Source organism: Lactuca virosa, chromosome 7 (genome assembly GCF_052849685.1).
Source record: "Lactuca virosa cultivar CGN04683 chromosome 7, Lactuca_virosa_CGN04683_v6, whole genome shotgun sequence".
Lineage (NCBI taxonomy): Eukaryota > Viridiplantae > Streptophyta > Magnoliopsida > Asterales > Asteraceae > Lactuca > Lactuca virosa.
The window spans coordinates 87,659,674-87,679,091 of record NC_136432.1 but is presented as its reverse complement, the minus strand read 5'-3'; the positions used below and the strand labels follow the sequence as shown (position 1 = coordinate 87,679,091).

At 35.9% G+C, this 19,418-nt stretch overlaps 1 protein-coding gene across 1 annotated transcript; it reads right to left on the bottom strand.

Annotated features, from left to right (window-relative positions):
* Nucleotides 1-1,968: 1,968 nt before the first annotated feature.
* On the bottom strand, nt 1,969-5,820 carry LOC145126894 (uncharacterized). The gene is made up of 8 exons (XM_079062174.1): nt 5,755-5,820; nt 5,470-5,565; nt 5,093-5,373; nt 4,443-4,656; nt 4,168-4,263; nt 3,791-4,071; nt 3,176-3,354; nt 1,969-2,036 (listed from the first exon to the last, which is right to left on the bottom strand). Exons 1-8 carry the CDS (start codon nt 5,818-5,820, stop codon nt 1,969-1,971), a joined length of 1,281 nt encoding a protein of 426 aa, XP_078918300.1.
* Nucleotides 5,821-19,418: the final 13,598 nt, after the last annotated feature.

Genomic DNA, 19,418 nt, shown 5'->3' with positions numbered 1-19,418 from the left:
ATTTGAGCTATGTGCATTGGATTATTACTTATTAGGAAAATATTGGGCTATTTTTTCTCTCAAAATTTTGAACCTATAGGTGCACAATTTGTTTTGTAGTTGCACACTAATACAAACATGTTTTTTTACAAAAATTTTACATTTTAGGACGATATTGAGTAGTTGCCCGTGCCACCCCAGGAAAGGAGACAAAGTATACGAATCTGAAACTTTTTGGATGAGTTTTGGGCCTGGTAATGGTTACGAGACTAAGTATTAGATTTTTTTTTCTTCTAAAACATAGTGTGGGTTTGGGATGATTATGGTATTGAACTTATACCTGTCCAATTAAATGACCTTGAACACTTTATATTTTTATAAACTTATAACTAGAGTGATATTATCCCCGTTTTGCAGGGGAACAAAACTTGTCAATATACAAAAATATATGACCAAACTTATCAATATACGGAAGTCTTTTAGGCTTTCTTATCAATATACGAAAGTCTTTTGGCTAAAGCCTGAAACCCAAAAAGTTTAGGGACCACTGCCAATATATGAAAGAATAGGGACCAAAGCTGTCAATATACGAAAGTCTTGTGGCCTTGAAACCCAAAAAATCTAATGACCAAATCTTCAATATATAAAAATCTTGTGGCCAAAATAAGAAAAGTTGTGGCCAAATTCTCAAACCCAAAATCTATGTGGCCAAAGCCTCAAAGCATAAAAGTATATTATTGCAAAGGTCATTTGGTTTTACTATTATAAATAATATATTATAACTAAGAAGTTTCTTACGTAATTACTATTTACGTCTTAATTTATAATATTAACTTTTCGGATGATGTGGGATTATATTTATGTAACATTTTATATATTAGATATTAAACTTCTTGACGTTGTTAAAAACTATAATTACTAAAAGAAATCGATTTATTTTTTGGATATGATTATTATCTTGTTTTAAGTAATAAAAATTCCATTGAGTAAATTTGAACCGATTAAAATTATAAACAGTGAGCTATATTTACAAACCGATAGTTATTTACTAACCTCATACCATACAGTCAAGACATAACCGAGTTCGAAATATTATTTTACAATATATGTATAAGATTCAGACATAACCGAGTTCGAATTTCGAAATACCCCTTTGGCCCTTTCATTGTCCTCTCTAAACATGGCATCTTCTTAAAAAAGAAAAAAGAAAATATAAGATGGCGATGTAATGTTTTTTCTCCCTAAGAATACAAAATGTTTTACATCATATCATACATGATTTCTTCACGACTTAAAATTACACTCGCTGTGTCGTTACGGACTTTCTTCCTTTCAAGTGATTGACTGGCCCTTCTCTGTTCGACTAATTACACTTTCAGTCCCTAATGATTTGTAGTAACAGTTTCACCCTTAAAGAATAAAGCAAAGGAGGAGGACTGTCTTCTACTCTTCTAACCAGAGGTAATATTATTAGGTCAAAGATACATTTTAAAAAACAACTAAAACTGAATTGTGGGTCAAACGGATTAAAAGTCGCTCAAAATGTTTTATATTGTTAGAATGATATAGTTTTTAATTTAATCATATTTAATACAATGATTATTTACCAAATTATAAATTTTTTTTTTGATGATTTGTGTGATCATCTTCTCTACGACTATATGATCCTTTATATTCAAAGAAGTTTCTTCCTCCTTGGACTCTAGCAAGCAGCAAGAATCTCATTCGCTTATTCCCTCTCGTATGTCACGTTTTTTTGCCAACAAGAAACCATAAAGGGTTTAATTCCCTTAATAATATGTAACTTGTGATAAATCTCTAAATGTGATTTTTTTAACAGTCAACCATATTATCAAAAGAAAAAAAAAACTCTAGCAAGAATCTAGAGAACAAACAGAAACCATTACAAATTGTTTAAAGGAAAATGCAACCAACAATTCCAAAGAAAAGCATGTTTTCTAAATGTATTGTTGATCTAGAAAAAAAAAATTATCCGGTAGAATCAAAACTAATATCTTTTCTGATCTTACCATCACCAAAAACTTTATCAGAAACCTCTGCAAGTATCATATTGTATGTGTAAGTTATCCACTTGCTCGAAAAGTTGTGTAATAGAATCAAAGGGAGTAAATTGAACTTCTAGTCATCTAAATATTGCATTCCAAGTTCTGGCCACAACCTCGCACCTAACAAATAGATGATCCAATTGTTCTGCTTTCAGATTACATATCGGGCACAAAGTACACAATACATCAATTCCACAAGCGTCAAGGTTATAACGAGTCAATAATCTATTCAGAATATTCCTCACACCAAAATGTTAACTTTACTATAAATGAACGGGTTCCATCTAGTATAATTATTAACACTTGGTAAGATCTTTTTATCAATCCATCTTCTAGTATCCGCTAATGAGAAGTTTCATTCTTATCCTATACTCCAACACCTAGTATCCACATTATCTGTCAGATTTACATCCAAAAGAGCTATATTCAAATTTAACCGAGAACTTTCCTCTCCACGGATATCACGACGCCAACACCTCTTCCAACCTAAACTAGTAGACAATTTTTGATCTCCAAGTCGAACATCATTTGAAAACTAGTAGACAACTTTTGATCTCCAAGCCAAATATCATTCCAAAACTGAATTGTAGCCTCATTTCCTAGTTTTCTTTTAGCTATTGAATAAGGGAGGATACCATAATCTTCAAGACGAGAAATAGAGGCAAGAATCTAAGCCTAAGGACCTTGTCCTCGGTTTGATCTATACTCGGAATCAAGATCTCCTTAATTACCATAAATTTCTTACATAACTTTCACCCATATTAAATCATCAAAATTCAAGAAACGCCATTTCTATTTTTTAAGCAAGGAGAAATTGAAAGCAATCAAACTTCCAATATTAAGACCTCATTGAGACATATCAGCAAGAACCAAATCCGATTTCACCCAAGGAAATTTACAGTGATCATCATCTCCACCCAAAAAAAATCTTATCCCAACAAGCTTCTAAATTTTTAGCAACTGTGACCGACATCAGGAAAAGTGACATGTAATGAGTTCTATAGGGCTTTTTCAGAAATCGATTCTATGATTGAATAGCAGAAGCGCTACTTAGTAGTAGAAACTCGGAGAGAGGAAGATGAGACTATTTCATACCACACCCAAAATAGATCTTAATAAAACTGATTGACCTCCAATCGAAAGAGTAGCAACCTTCCACATAGACATCTTCTTCTTAACTTTTTGGAGAATAGGCTTACAACCAATAATATTGTTCATATTTTGACCGACTGGAATCCCCGGATATATAAAAGGCAATTTATCAGGTTTACATCCAACAAATTGAGCAAAGTTAACCGCCTCTTCCCACCTAACCCCAATACCAAAAATGTTAGATTTTTCTAAGCTTATGTTCAATCTGGAAACAAGAGAAAAGCATTGCAGAATAGTCACCATATTGATCATATTACTTCTATCCCAATCACCAAGAATTATAACGTCGTCAGCATAAAAAAATGAAAAATATTGAAATCATATGAGCAAATATGGACCCCTTTAAAACAAACATTCTCCAATAACATCTTGAATAGCAATGTGTAATCCTTCCATCACCAAAATGAAAAGAAAATGAGAGAGAGGATCTCATTGCCTAAGACCTCTCTGAAGATAGGAGTCATTAAAAAGACTTTCATTAAGAAGTACCAAAGCTCTCGTAGAAATCAAACATTCATGAATCCAAAAAACACCATTTTTTTTTACCAAACTTCATAAACTCGATCATTATTTTTTTCTTTCTCTTCTTATACCACTCGATTTCGTTTACCATTAATGGTTCATCCAAAATTTGTCTATCTTTAATAAATGCAGTATGTTCACTACTAATCAGATCTCCAATTACCTTGGAAAGACGAATAACATGGATTTTTAAAACAATTTTGTATTGAATACCAATAAGATTGATCGGGCGAAAATCATTAATCACCACTGGGCTCGCCACCTTTGGAATCAGTGTAATGACAAAGGAAATACAACCCGAGGGAATTCTCGATTTCTGTAATACATCCTTCACAAATTCAAGGATATCAACCTTAAGAATCACTCAATACTTTTTTACAAAAACAAAATTAAAACCATTTGGTCCCAGTGATTTATCGCTACCACACTCCCATACAACTTGTTTTACCTCTTTCATAGTAACCGACCTCTCAAGCTCTAACGAAGAAGACATAGAAAACTCTCTAAATCGAGAGCTTCTATGAATAACCGGGACAACATCAATCTTTTTAAATTTTGATCATACTGTTAAAAAAAATATTTTTGAACAAATTAAGGACCTGTAATCCACTCACCATCCACTCACAAATTCAAGGATATCAACCTTAAGATTCTATGATTGAATAGCAGAAGCGCTACTTAGTAGTAGAAACTCGGAGAGAGGAAGATGAGACTATTTCATACCACACCCAAAATAGATCTTAATAAAACTGATTGACCTCCAATCGAAAGAGTAGCAACCTTCCACATAGACATCTTCTTCTTAACTTTTTGGAGAATAGGCTTACAACCAATAATATTGTTCATATTTTGACCGACTGGAATCCCCGGATATATAAAAGGCAATTTATCAGGTTTACATCCAACAAATTGAGCAAAGTTAACCGCCTCTTCCCACCTAACCCCAATACCAAAAATGTTAGATTTTTCTAAGCTTATGTTCAATCTGGAAACAAGAGAAAAGCATTGCAGAATAGTCACCATATTGATCATATTACTTCTATCCCAATCACCAAGAATTATAACGTCGTCAGCATAAAAAAATGAAAAATATTGAAATCATATGAGCAAATATGGACCCCTTTAAAACAAACATTCTCCAATAACATCTTGAATAGCAATGTGTAATCCTTCCATCACCAAAATGAAAAGAAAATGAGAGAGAGGATCTCATTGCCTAAGACCTCTCTGAAGATAGGAGTCATTAAAAAGACTTTCATTAAGAAGTACCAAAGCTCTCGTAGAAATCAAACATTCATGAATCCAAAAAACACCATTTTTTTTTACCAAACTTCATAAACTCGATCATTATTTTTTTCTTTCTCTTCTTATACCACTCGATTTCGTTTACCATTAATGGTTCATCCAAAATTTGTCTATCTTTAATAAATGCAGTATGTTCACTACTAATCAGATCTCCAATTACCTTGGAAAGACGAATAACATGGATTTTTAAAACAATTTTGTATTGAATACCAATAAGATTGATCGGGCGAAAATCATTAATCACCACTGGGCTCGCCACCTTTGGAATCAGTGTAATGACAAAGGAAATACAACCCGAGGGAATTCTCGATTTCTGTAATACATCCTTCACAAATTCAAGGATATCAACCTTAAGAATCACTCAATACTTTTTTACAAAAACAAAATTAAAACCATTTGGTCCCAGTGATTTATCGCTACCACACTCCCATACAACTTGTTTTACCTCTTTCATAGTAACCGACCTCTCAAGCTCTAACGAAGAAGACATAGAAAACTCTCTAAATCGAGAGCTTCTATGAATAACCGGGACAACATCAATCTTTTTAAATTTTGATCATACTGTTAAAAAAAATATTTTTGAACAAATTAAGGACCTGTAATCCACTCACCATCCACCTTAACACCCTTTACGATGAGTTGTCTTCTTTTTTTTATTAAGATCACCATGGTAAAACTTTGAGTTCTCATCCCCTTTATTAGCCCGTTTGATTTTTTCCTTTTGAGAAACATCCATCAATTCTTTTTTCTCCAAAAATAAAAGACTAGCTCTAACATTACTTCTTTCTTCCACCATCAATATCAATGATTTTGTCAGTTCCTGTAATGACAGAGGAATTACAATCCAAGGGAATTCTCAATTTCCTGTAACACATCCTTCACAAAATCAAGTATATCAAACTTAAAAAGTTCCCAATAGTTTTTTACAAGAGCAAATTTAAAACCATTCGATCCCAATGCTTTACCACTACCATATTCCCATACATATTGTTTTACCTCTTCCGTAGTAACCGACCTCTCAAACTATGACATCCCCCATTTTCGTAACCGAAAAAAAATTCTTTATGCTTTCAAAAATCATGATATCTTTTATTTGCGGAAATTCCCATTATAATACAATATTTTGATTTTCTCAAAATAAATAAAACTCTATGGATTTCATAATCAATACATAACATATGTTATAGTGTAAATACCTAACGGTCCTGAACACTATTGTAGGTCTTCTCTTCAATAACTCCTCCAACAGTCTTAACACTGCTACCTATGATACATATAAAGGAGTGTGTCAGGTTGGGAAACCTGGTGAGATACATAGGGTTTTCAAATCCATGATTTTTAATGATAATTATTCATATATCTCATACCTACAAAACCAACTGTTATCATCAACACACACACACACACACACACACACACACACACATATATATATATATATATATATATATATATATATATATATATATATATATATATATATATATATATATATATATATATATATAAGACAATCTACCACATCCTGTCGATCCTCACATACTGGTCTTATACAATGACCTTACAAAATCTAACCAGAAGGATCAATGTGAACAACAAGTTGACTATACTGCTTTGGGGATTCCCTGGCGGCAGGCGAGGATCAACAAGGACAACATACGAGGGGAAAATGGAGTACTCAAATGAACATATAATCCTCATCATTAGATTAGTATGATTCATTACACCACAAAACAGTTAAGTTAGGGGTGGTCATCAATACTCCACTAAATGGCTTAGGCATGCCTAACAATGATCTGATCCCAAGTATTATTGAACAAAGTTCTACGCTCATACCTACCATATCCAACAGTCAAAAAGATGACTCAGACATAAGTAGTAGTGACCTGAGTCATGAAGCTCATTCGATGATCTCAAAAATGGAATGTTTACACACGAAGATCATCAAAAGAAAAGGAGGGGGAATACTAATATAGCACTCATGTACATGAAACGTACCCCACCGATCATTAATGTCATCAAATAGATTTTAAGGAGGGGGAATACAAATATAGTACTCATGTACGTAAAATGTACCCTGCCGATCATCAATATCATCGAATAGAGTTCTAGTCTCCATTCCCATCTTACACACACCCTTGATAAGATGCTACCCAATATTCATTCTTAATTGAACTAAGCATCTATTTTAAGTCTTAGGGTATAACTAAATGTAACACCTGTAAATTCGGGCTAGGCACATAAGTTATTATAAGCCATAATAATTACTTTTTAATAGAAGATTATTTAGGATAAATAATCTTAACTAAAGTCATAGTATAGGTGACAAGGGTTCCGTACATATAAATAACGTTGAAATCCGACTTCGTATGAAGAAGTTATGTTTTTTTGAAGTTTCACAATTTAACCGACACAACTCTACTTATCGTAAAAAGTGAATTTTTGATAAATTACTTTTTAGCCTAAGTGATCTAAACGAAAGATTTAGTAGTCGTTGAACCGAGAGCATGCATATAGAGAATGTCCAAAACTAACTTCATAAGAGAAAGTTATGATTTTTCGAAGTTTCAGTGCAGCAGTTCGGGCACAGAAATCGAATGCTTGAACGGTAGGTTATTAGAAAAATAATTTAAACAAGAATTGAATATCTCTTAAATATGAGTCTGTCAATATAGAGAACATCGAGAACGGAGTCCGTATATAGGAGTTATGCTTTCTGCAGTGGTTTCTAACAGCCTAAGCCTATCAAAAATATAATTTTTTTACAGGGTGAGAATTAGTTGTTGGAGTATAAAGGAAAGTTGTGGATATTGTCGAGAGCATTCCAGAAATATAAAGAACGTCGAAGTGCACCACACACACTGATGATGTGGCATATTCTGGAGGCGACACGTGTCTTGGTCGACAGCTGGCTCACCATCAACGACAAGGCAACGTGACACGTGGAGCCACAAGGGTATACCACATGGTGGCTTTCTAGAAGGGGCGAGGTGGATCGATCGAAATGCGTCACGTGGCGACAAGAGTGGAGCCAGCCAATCCCGAGCACGCGACACGCCCCCTCGACCTGTGCGGCATGCATTCCTAATTCTTATATATATGTGTTGAGTTTTCCTTCATTCTTCCCACAAATAAGTCCTAAACTTTCTCAATCGATTTCTTAGTCAAAATGTAACAACGTAAATTTTCAAACCAAAATTTTCAATTTAAAAACACATTTATCTCAATAATAAAATCACAAAATGTCACAATGTTAAATTATCAGATTTTATATCAAAAACTGTTCATATATCAAAACTCCAGGATCCTCCAAATCATAACTCAATCGTTGATGTGTGTGGACAATCAAGCCGGCGCCTTCCCGTGATCCTTAGAAGTACCTGAAACACATAACACGGTAAGCACAAGGCTTAGTGAGTTCCCCAAAATACCACACATAGCTCATTATCCACTCTAGGCTATAACTCAAAAAGACCCTCCGGTCAATGTGTCTCAGTGGGACCCTCCGGTCCCAACTCAATAAACTCATAATAACAATATTCAACATAAATCACAAAGACATAATGAAGAATATTAAGATACACAAGTAAGCACAATAAACATCTCAATCACACGAAGGTACCACTTATGGTAAGTATAGTGAGAAGACTTACCACGTAAGCTGGCAAGTAAAAGTATCGTACTCGGAAATCTTGAACTATCCTCCGCCTAACACACATGATAATTATCTCTAATTAATACCCTACTCATACTCAAATACACCATAGGTTGTTCTCTCTTTCTCTCTAACTCTTGGAATGGGTAAAAGACCTTTTTACCCCTCCATGGTCTCCTTGACACATGCTGACTAAACCCTAAAGTCAACAGAAGTCAAACTCGATTCATCAGTTCAGGTTTGACCTGACTCGCCGAGTGCACTCTTGTGACTCATCGATTCCACTCGTCCCTCAGAAGTCTCGGAAAGGTCCAGCTCGTCGAGTTAACCCCTAACTCGTCGAGCTATAGCATGGCCAGCTCATCGGGACAAACCCTAACTGACTCGTCGAGCCGGCTCATCCACTCGGCGAGTCCATTCATACTCATTTCTCATTCAGACGATTTCAAGGCAGAGAACCTTCCCAAACTCTAGATCTAGACTCTAAAGGCTCGTTAATCACGTAAAGTCACGAGCTTTACGTCCATGCATGGCACTTTGGGCTTGAAATGCCAATAACATGCTCTAATAAGGGTTTTTCACTCAAGAGCTCTATTGGGGTTGAATAAAGCAGGGACTTTTGGATTCTAGGGACCTCACAAGGTCCAGATTTGAAGTCCAAACCTCCATATGACTCAATACCCTCAAAGTCCCAATAATAGATAGAAAGGAAGCCCTAATATGAGATCTACCCAAACAAATGAGAAAGGTGTAAACTTTATACCTTTAACAGGAGCTCTTGGATGAATAACAACAGATCTAACAGCCTCCTCTTGCTCTTTTCTTGAAATCCTTTTCTTCTCTTCCAAAGTTGCACCAAAATACTCAATATTAGCTCACACACTCTCTCTATTAGCTCAAAGGGCGATTAGGGTTTCTCTCAGTGAAGGCAAGCAGCTGATGAGCCGCAAATAAGGCTATAAGTGCCCTTAAATAGGCCCCAAACCCGGGGATTTAGGGTTTCTCTTCACAGCGTCTACTCGGCGAGTCAGCTCATGGACTCGTCGAGTAGATCATTAATCCTACGTGGCACATCGCGACTCTACTCGACGAGTTGTAGCACCGACTCGTCGAGTAGCTCAATAGTCCTCAAAATAAATAAATAAACAATATACCTGGAAGTCCGGATGTTACACAAAAATCCAACTTTTTCCGGATTTTATGTGTTTTAGCTAGACTCTACAAGATTTAGTAGTCCGACTAATAGAATCTTTCAGTTTCAAAGTTTTTTCCGAGTGTTTTTCCCGATTTTCATCAAGAACCTCCGTAAGTTGAGCTACATTCTAGTCTTTTCAGTGTAACTTTTATTTATAATCATAAGTCGCTATTATGAACCTATAAATAAGATTTATCAATAATTCCATGTCATTATACTAATTGATCTACTTACTGGAGAGGTATCTAGAATGCTCACGGTGGCTTGGTTTTTGGATTTCAGAAAGGCTACACGTTGAAATGATCATGCCTCCCAACTATCCTACCTGGCTGATCCTTACTTGATAGATCTTGATGTAGACATTGGGATTTCAGAAAGGCTACACGTTGAAATGATCATGCCTCCCAACTGTCCTACCTGGCTGATCCTTACATGATAGATCTTGATGTAGACATTGGGATTAGTGAGGAATCTATACTATAATTATTATAGTCACCAGGATTACAAAACTAGACTAAGGCTTAGTACTTTATGCGTCTAGGTATTTTCAAAGTGCGAAGCGAAGCTCTGTCGAAATCGCCAGTCATCCACTTTGATCATGTGAGTGCATAGTTACTTTCAAACTTACACATAGATACAAGTATTCTAATTACTTAAATGCTATATGCATTGTCTTGATGTGTTTAATATGCACGTGCAACGTGATATAGTTATTACTTGGTTAAACTATCTATACTTTATCATACTTAATAATAAGATTGGGTAGTAATGAGCCGTGTGAAATAATAAACGAGAGGCCGTGGTAGAGCCGTGTGAGATAGTAGCTATGATAGGTTAGTAAGAACTGTGCAAAATAATAAGTTGTACCTGCTGTGTCTATCCAAAGTACTATTGTACTACCGTGCTAAACCAAAGTACTTGTAACACTTAAATCCTAGTAAGTTTCTTCATTTCCCTTATTGTTTTTAATGTTGCATTTTTGGTCCTTGAGTTGTATGCGGGGCGTACCATATGGTACGCTTAGCGTACAAGATGTAAAGCGAGTACGCAGGGCGTACCACATGGTACGCTTAGTGTACTCATGCAAGGCGGGATCGGGACTTCGGACACGTACGCTGGGCATACGTGTATGTACGCGGGGCGTAAGTGAGTCATTTAGAAACCCTAATTTTCGGGGTTGGGCACGATATAAACATCATTATGGACCATGAAACCCTCATTTCTCAGCCTCCATTGTCCCTATAGTCTCAAGCACGAAACCCTAAGCCTCTTATTTGTGTTTTGAGCTCATTGTGTTCATTTTTGTGTGTTTTGGTTCATATTCAAGAAGTAGAAGCTTGGTGCAAGGTGGTGGATCAAGGAAGAGCTTGTGGATCTCGTTTATTTGTTTCATTTCCAGCTTGTTAGAGGTAAAAAGCTTTGATCTTGCTCATTAGTGGTTTAAATCTATCATTTGTGAGTTTTGGTCCCTTTTGGACCCAAGAATGGGATCTAGTGGTTTGATACCACTCCAGGAGCTTTGAGTTGCCACTCATGGTGTTTCTGAGGTTCTAGATGCATAAAGTTGTCACCTTTAAGGTTTAGATCCATCCATGCTTGAGTTTATGTCCATTTAATGAAAGTAGAGTGTTATTTTTTGAATTTGGGTCTTCATGGGGCATGTAAAGTCACCAAGTCAGTGACTTTATGGTTATAGACACTTATTAGGACTCAGATCTGTGGTTTGGACTTCTGTGCTTAAGCATTAAGAGCTTAATGAAGAGTTTGGCTTGATGGATGAGTACGCTAGGCGTACAAGTCTGTACGCGGAGCGTACAAGCCAAATAGCATGTACGCTTAGCATACAGTTGAGTACGCCCCGCGTACTCAGTCAGGTGGGATTTTGCATTTGGACTTCGATTTTGGGCTTCCTTTTTGGGCTTGGGTGTTTGAGTTCTTATTAGGCCACCTGAGTGTAAGTGTTTTGGACTAGGAAAATGGTTGGGCTTTAGGGTAAGGACCTTTAAGGGGTTTGGGCCCAATTTGGAAAATTGATCCATAATTCGGCTTTGGTTGATTATTGGGCTTTTGGGCCTTTTAGATTATGAGTTTGGGCCTTAGTCTTAGGCCAAGCTAGGTTAGGGGTAAAATGGTCTTTCTACCCCCAAGCATCGATTTATGGTTATGGATTGGAACCCAAATGTTAATTAGGTGTTGTTTTGATATTGTTTAGCTCAGGGATTCGTTAGACCAGCAGCCAGGGTTTATCAGTGTGATTCAGCAGTGCGAGGTGAGTTTCCTCCCTACGTTTAGTGGGTCGAAGGCACCAATGTCGGCCCATGATTATGCTATGTTAGTATGCTAGTTGTCTTCTTGACCCTTGCATGTGTTACGTACTTGTATGCTTATCGGGTGGGGTCGATGTCGGGCAGGTCCTGATGACCATGTTGTATGATATGTATCTTTGTGATTATTACATGTGTATGTGTTTATTTGTTATATGTATTACGTATGCTGGGCGGGGCCCAAACTATATACCGAGCGGGGCCCGATGACGAGTGAAGCCCATTATATGTTATTTATGTATGATATGTGGTACTTTGGGGAACTCACTAAGCTTTGTGCTTACGGTTTTCAGTTTATGTTTCACCTACTTCCGGTTCCAAGGGGAAGAGCTCGAGTTGACTGCATCACACACACCATATGGATTCCGCTTTTGAGATATTACTCTAATTGTTACAATGTTTCATAGACTTATTTTCACTTGGGTTGTATCTGTTTTTATTTAAATTAAAAATGAAATTTTTGGATCATTGATGCGTGCAATTAGCTACACCTAATTTTAATATTTATAACCTAACTACCTTACTAACTAAATTGCACCTAGGCAGTGTACCTAGTCAAAATTATAGAATAGTTGGGTAAGTCGGGTGTCGATCACAGGGAATGGTTTTGACTAATTAATTTATCTACTACTAAATTAACCTAATTACCAACAAAGGAAGGGTTTTTATCTGATTTTGCAAGATCAGACGAACTTAACTCAAATTCAATCAATAATTTAGAACACTCTTGTTTAGTTCGAATCTACTTCTTCTTTATGGTTAGCTAACAATTATGGATTATCAAGTTGGTTATTATGGTATTAGTAATTTAAGTCTAAATTCACCAATATTAAACTAATTCATGTAAAACTATGTATGGTCACACACAATCAAACACAGAATAAGTTGTAGATTATGAATTTACTATGTAAGATTAGGCAAACACAATTATGGTCATAATTCATGTTCTCTAGCACAACCAAATTTATTTACTTCAATTACTATCTAAGATTTTGGTCGATCCTAGCTCTAGCAATTCAATGTTCACTAAATCACTAGGTTTCAAGTTCATGTAATTCAATAATCACTAAGCTACACAGAACATGAATTCAAGCAACTAAAGAAACAAATATTAACATGCTAGGTAGTACAAATCAAACACAAGCAAATTACCAACTAAGCAAATCCATTATCAATAAGCTAAACCATAAGTTAGAAGCTTCATCTAGCTAAACAAGAGTAGCTAGATTCAGCTGCTCATAGCAGCTAATAAACTAACACAATTCATAATATAAGTCATAATGAATGTACCAAACAAATAAACTTTTGATGTACTTTTCTCTCCCTAGGTGATAAAAGCCTCTTCCAGAACTTCTTCTCTCCTCCAAATCGTCTCTAGGTCTGCCTTCTGTCCACCAAAAGTCCCTCAAGTCGTAATGGCCACGAGTTTATATAGTTTTCCTGAAAATCGTTATCCACGTCGTGACATGAAGCTTCACGTCGTGATTTGAGAGCTATCCGTATCAGGCAAGGATTCTTGCTTCGCGCGTAGTTATCTTCTGGAATATTCATGCCACGTCGTGGGCTAGTGCTCCACGTCGTGACATGGGTTAAATCCGTGAATTTCTTCAACTTTTGTACTCCAAGTCTCCAATGTTCCAAGTATTGTCAATTCAGGTCCCTTTCTTCGAAAATGCTCTACTTTGATTGCAAATAACAATTTATCCTTATAAGTACCATAATTCCATGCAAATAACCAAGATATCAATAAAAATGTAAATAAATATTGCCTAAAAATATGTATAAATATGGCAATATCAATCATATTTTTGGGACGTTACAAGTTGGTATCAGAGTCTTGGTTTGAGGGATTTGGGCACACTCTCGGGTGACTCTGAACTCAAATTGAGGATTTGGTAAAGTTTTTCAAAAAAGAATATATTTTTAAAAAAAAAAAGTTTTCTAAAATAAGAAAGGGTGTGGTACATACAATTAGTCGAGCTCAAGTAAGTTTTCCCAAAATACACATACATGTTATCTGATATGCTTTGATATGTGAATATATGAATCGCATGCTAGTTAGGGCTAAGGATCTGCTCAGTCTGTGACATTCCCCAAATTCACGGTCATTTTCAAAATTTTATTTATGCTTATTCAAAAATCAGAGTATCCATTTTAAAGAATAATATTGTGGAATTTGTTCCCAGAAAACATGATAAAGATATTATCAAAGCATTTCCGAAGAAATGTATTTTATTTATATTAAAACATTGGGATGTCATCGTCAATATAGAAACATAAGCATAAACAGACCTTACATTCATTTACACTAATGATTTACATCTCCTTTAATCTCTCAGTGTAATGTATCTTCGCATAGATACATGTGATTCAAATAAACTGAGTGGGTCAGGTTAGGAAACCTGGTGAGTACATAGGGTTTTCAACCCACAATAATATAGTTAATTTGTTTCTTCACATACTTCATGCCAAACAATTAACCCGATTACCCATCCCCACTATCTTTATTTATTCTTCCGTAAGGGTCATCTCCTATATCGTAGTTACCTCTCATCGCATTTCCTTATATGTTTGTTCCTAAGGACTTTTCCTAAGGATCATCCCCTACATCGTATAGACAGTACTGATTTGGGGATTACTCCCCCAATACGTGTCCAGTAAGGGTTAGAGTATCATCGCATGAATACGTAGTTACTACATCGCCTGAACTCGTAATTTATCACCTATAGGTTATGAGCCTGTCGGTGTTTCCACATGACTTGTTTAGATTAGTCAGTGGTCGCCATCTATACTCTGGTAGATGACTACATCGCAACATCGCAGGTCAAGGTTATGGCATCTCATAATCATCTCTTATCTCGCATCACCTATTCATCATCACATATATATCATCACCTAGTTATCATCAACTTTCTATCATCACTTATCTCTCATCACTCATCTACCCATCTTTATCCAATATATTTATAGGTATAAAATACATATAAAGTTTAAATCACGTAAAACATGTGTAAGTTGTTCATCTAGAATAGATATCAGGAACACAGATAATATGCACATATAGAATGTATTAATATTATATACTTCATATCTATGTGTATGATGAAAGTAACTATGCACTCACTTGTTAAAGTGATGACTCGTAATTCAGGCAGCGCTTCGCTTCTAATAATCGTCTTTTCCGTTGACGAAACCTAGTATTATTATCACTAGATTTTAGTCTAATATTTATTGCGACTAATTATTAGTCTAGCTTTATCATTAACTCAAGGTCTACGTCATGATCTATCAAGTAAGGATCAGCCAGGCAGGACAGTTGGGAGGCAGGACCATTTCAACACATAGCTTTTCTGAAATCCAACAACGAAGCCGACATGACAATTCTAGAAACCTCTCCCGTAAGTAGTTCAATCAGTATAACGACTTTGAATCACTGATAAATCTTGTTTATAGGTTCATAATAACGATAATGAACTTAAACATAAGTTATACTTAAAGTAGGGTAAGCATAACTTACTTACAAGGGGGTTTAGCGAGGAACCAGGATCCGCGCGGGAAAAACTTCTGAGTCGAAAGCTCTTCTTCATGGAGCCTTCTGGCGCTCTGGGACTCGCTACTAACTCCTAAAAAGGACTAGAGAAAAGCCTTGAGGCTTTGGGGAGGTTTGGGAGAGAAGTTGAGAGAAGGTGTGAGGAAATGAGGTGATTTGCGCCTCTATTTATAGGCTGGAAATCAAGCAACACGGCGTGTTACAGAACCCAACATGTTGTGTTGGGGTGCCAAGTGTCACCATCTGGTGGCAAGGCGTGGGGAAGAAGCAGTGGCTCAGATCGTGCCACGTGCACTCGCAGATTACTCCAAAACTAATTATCTTCTAAAATCTGTAACTTTTGGATACGAGCTCTGTTTTTGACATTCTTTATATCCATGCGTAGGTATCGACGGGATCTACAACTTTCGTTTAGATTCTGTCGGCTAATTTTGACTTTATTTTAAAGTTGTATTTTAACAGGCTTAGACAGCTAAAGTCCGTTAAAAATTCATAACTTTGTCATCCAACGTCCATTTTCGACTGTCTTAATATCGTTGAGTTCATATTAATGAGATATTCAATTCTCATTTCGGTTGTGTCGGCTAAAAATTGATCGATCTAAAATTCGATTTTCGGGTTGTGCATTGTTATGTTAAATCTTAGAAAAATCATAACTTCCTCATACGAAGTCAGATTGAGACGTTATTTTTATGTACGTTCTCGGTTTAAGATATACTACAACTTTCATTTATACTGCTAAGGCTAAAAAGTAGTTTATCAAAAATTCACTTTTACGATACGCGGCGCTGTGCTGGTTTTGTCGCAAAACTTCGACGGGTCATAACTTCTTCGTTATAAGTCGGATTTCAGCGTTCTTTATATGTATAGAATCCTTATGACATATACTATAAATTTGGTTAAAATTATTTATGCTAAATAATCTTCTATCAAAAAGTCATTTTTGATGTTTATTACGTTTAAATTGAGTAGCCCGAATCTGCAGGCGTTACAATTATCTCCTCCTTAGGATGCTTATGCCCCGAAATCATCAACAAAACTGGGCTTGTATAATGACTCCATATTTTATCTTTTCATCCTATGTAATAACCATGACTCGTATGTCCTTTCAAATAAGTATCTAACTCTTGGACTTCTTGACTGCTGACAATGCTCAATCTTGCACCCGCTCTTCATACTATGTTGGACTTTCAATTGTAACCTTCAAGTTACAAACCTGATCTTTATTGGAGACTCCTACTCCTTCGTAAACAGACTTAACTTAAGGTAAGTTCTTTACTTCGATTATCATGACAGACCAATAGGTCATATCCTAATGATGCAACGCTTAGACTCAGATCTTTTAGAGTCAAATTCCAGAATGAAAGATACCTTCCTTCATGTTCTAATGTGATATAATCACATTCAAGCATGTAACACTTCTATCTACAAGCTTCTTACTTTAACAACGATCGCGATACTTCTATTGATCGCTTCGATTATCTTTCACTTCAATCTTCTGGCTTAAGTCAGATGTTGCATCGATCTTGGTTCTCTGAACCATTTAACATACTCATCTTATCCAGATTCGATTTGATATGACTACTAGGGTCGTAATAACAATCATCTTCCTAGTCATTACCGAAACGATGGTAACGACAAACATGAACAAAATGAAATCAATTACTAGCGCCTTGATAACCTTGTGACTTTCCCTGATCCAAGTGTAAGTCCCATGCTTCCGGTAGTATAGGCCTCTACTGCCTTTCACACCTACTCATACTCGTCCCAAGTATTGTCTCACAGTCCCCAAGTTCTTATTTCCTAAAATCACAAAACGATTTAACACATACGAATGTGTCCAAATCATGATAAAAATTTCCCTAGACTCTACTAGGACTTCTTCCATGCGTATCTTCAATCATCAATTCTGCTTCAACTCGGTTGGTAGTGGAAATGTCAGACGATGGGATAATTTCATGGATTATACCAAAAGTTCCTTCTGCTAATCGAAAGTGTACTTCTCCCATACTAGACATATTATTTATTAGACGCATTCTAATGGCAAGATACCTCTCTTACGATATCTTCCGACATGTATCATTCACTATCGTAAGCCTTCTCATTTCCTCCATTTGCTCAGTCTAACATGGTTCACATTATTGCTTGAACTTATGCCTTTGTGATAGGTTCGGGTGCAGGTGCAACGACCGATGCTTGACCCATCACATGCTTAGGCTCAGGTTGTCGACTTCTGTTTCCTAATCCGCTTCGAGTTCTCACCATGTCGATCTATACGCCAAATCAGACATTCGGTGTACAGTAAAGAGAATTAAGATAGGGAAATCTTTATTTACGATAGACATATAAATCTCCTTATCACTCCGAAAAGTTACATGCTAGTTCTAATACCGTAATTAAACATTTAGAAATCTGACCATATAAAATTTCCAGATCTGGTCGGCAATAGACCACGGATCCGATCAAACGATAGCATCATAAAGTATCACAAATCATTTAGCACATAAAAGCAATTTAGGCATCTTCCCTAATTAAACTAGTGCTTGTGTCTATTCAGGTATACTACCTAAAATATATTAAACACACTCCTCACGATCATCGCTTAGCATTCTAAGTTTAAGTCTAGAAATAAATCCTAACTCGTAGTTCGCTTAAACTAATGCGCTGATACCAACTGTGACATCCCCAAATTCGCGGTCATTTTAAAAATTTTATTTATGCTTATTCAAAAATGAGAGTATCCATTTTAAAGAATAATATTGCGGAATTTGTTCCCAGAAAACATGATAAAGATATTATCAAAGCATTTCCGAAGAAATGTATTTTATTTATATTAAAACATTGGGATGTCATCGTCAATACAGAAACATAAGCATAAACAGACCTTACATTCATTTACACTAATGATTTACATCTCCTTTAATCTCTCAGTGTAATGTATCTTCACATAGATACCTGTGATTCAAATAAACTGAGTGGGTCAGGTTGGGAAACCTGGTGAGTACATATGGTTTTCAACCCACAATAATATAGTTAATTTGTTTCTTCACATACTTAAGCCAAACTATTAACCCAATTACCCTTCCCCATTATCTTTATTTATTCTTCCCTAAGGGTCATCTCCTATATCGTAGTTACCTCTCATCACCTTACATCGCATTTCCTTATACGTTTGTTCCTAAGGACTTTTCCTAAGGATCATCGCCTACATCGTATAGACAATACTGATTTGGGGATTACTCCCCTAATACGTATCCAGTAAGGGTTAGAGTATCATCGCATGAACACGTAGTTACTACATCGCCTGAACTCGTAATTCATCACCTATAGGTTATGAGCCTGTCGGTGTTTCCACATGACTTGTTTAGATTAGTCAGTGGTCGCCATCTATACTCTCGTAGATGACTACATCGCAACATCGAAGGTCAAGGTTATGGCATCTCATAATCATCTCTTATCTCGCATCACCTATTCATCATCATATATCTATCATCACCTAGTTATCATCAACTTTCTATCATCACTTATCTCTCATCACCCATCTACCCATCTTTATCCAATATATTTATAGGTATAAAATACATATACAATTTAAATCACGTAAAACATGTATAAATTGTTCATCTAGAATAGATATCCGGAACACAGATAATACACACATATAGCATGT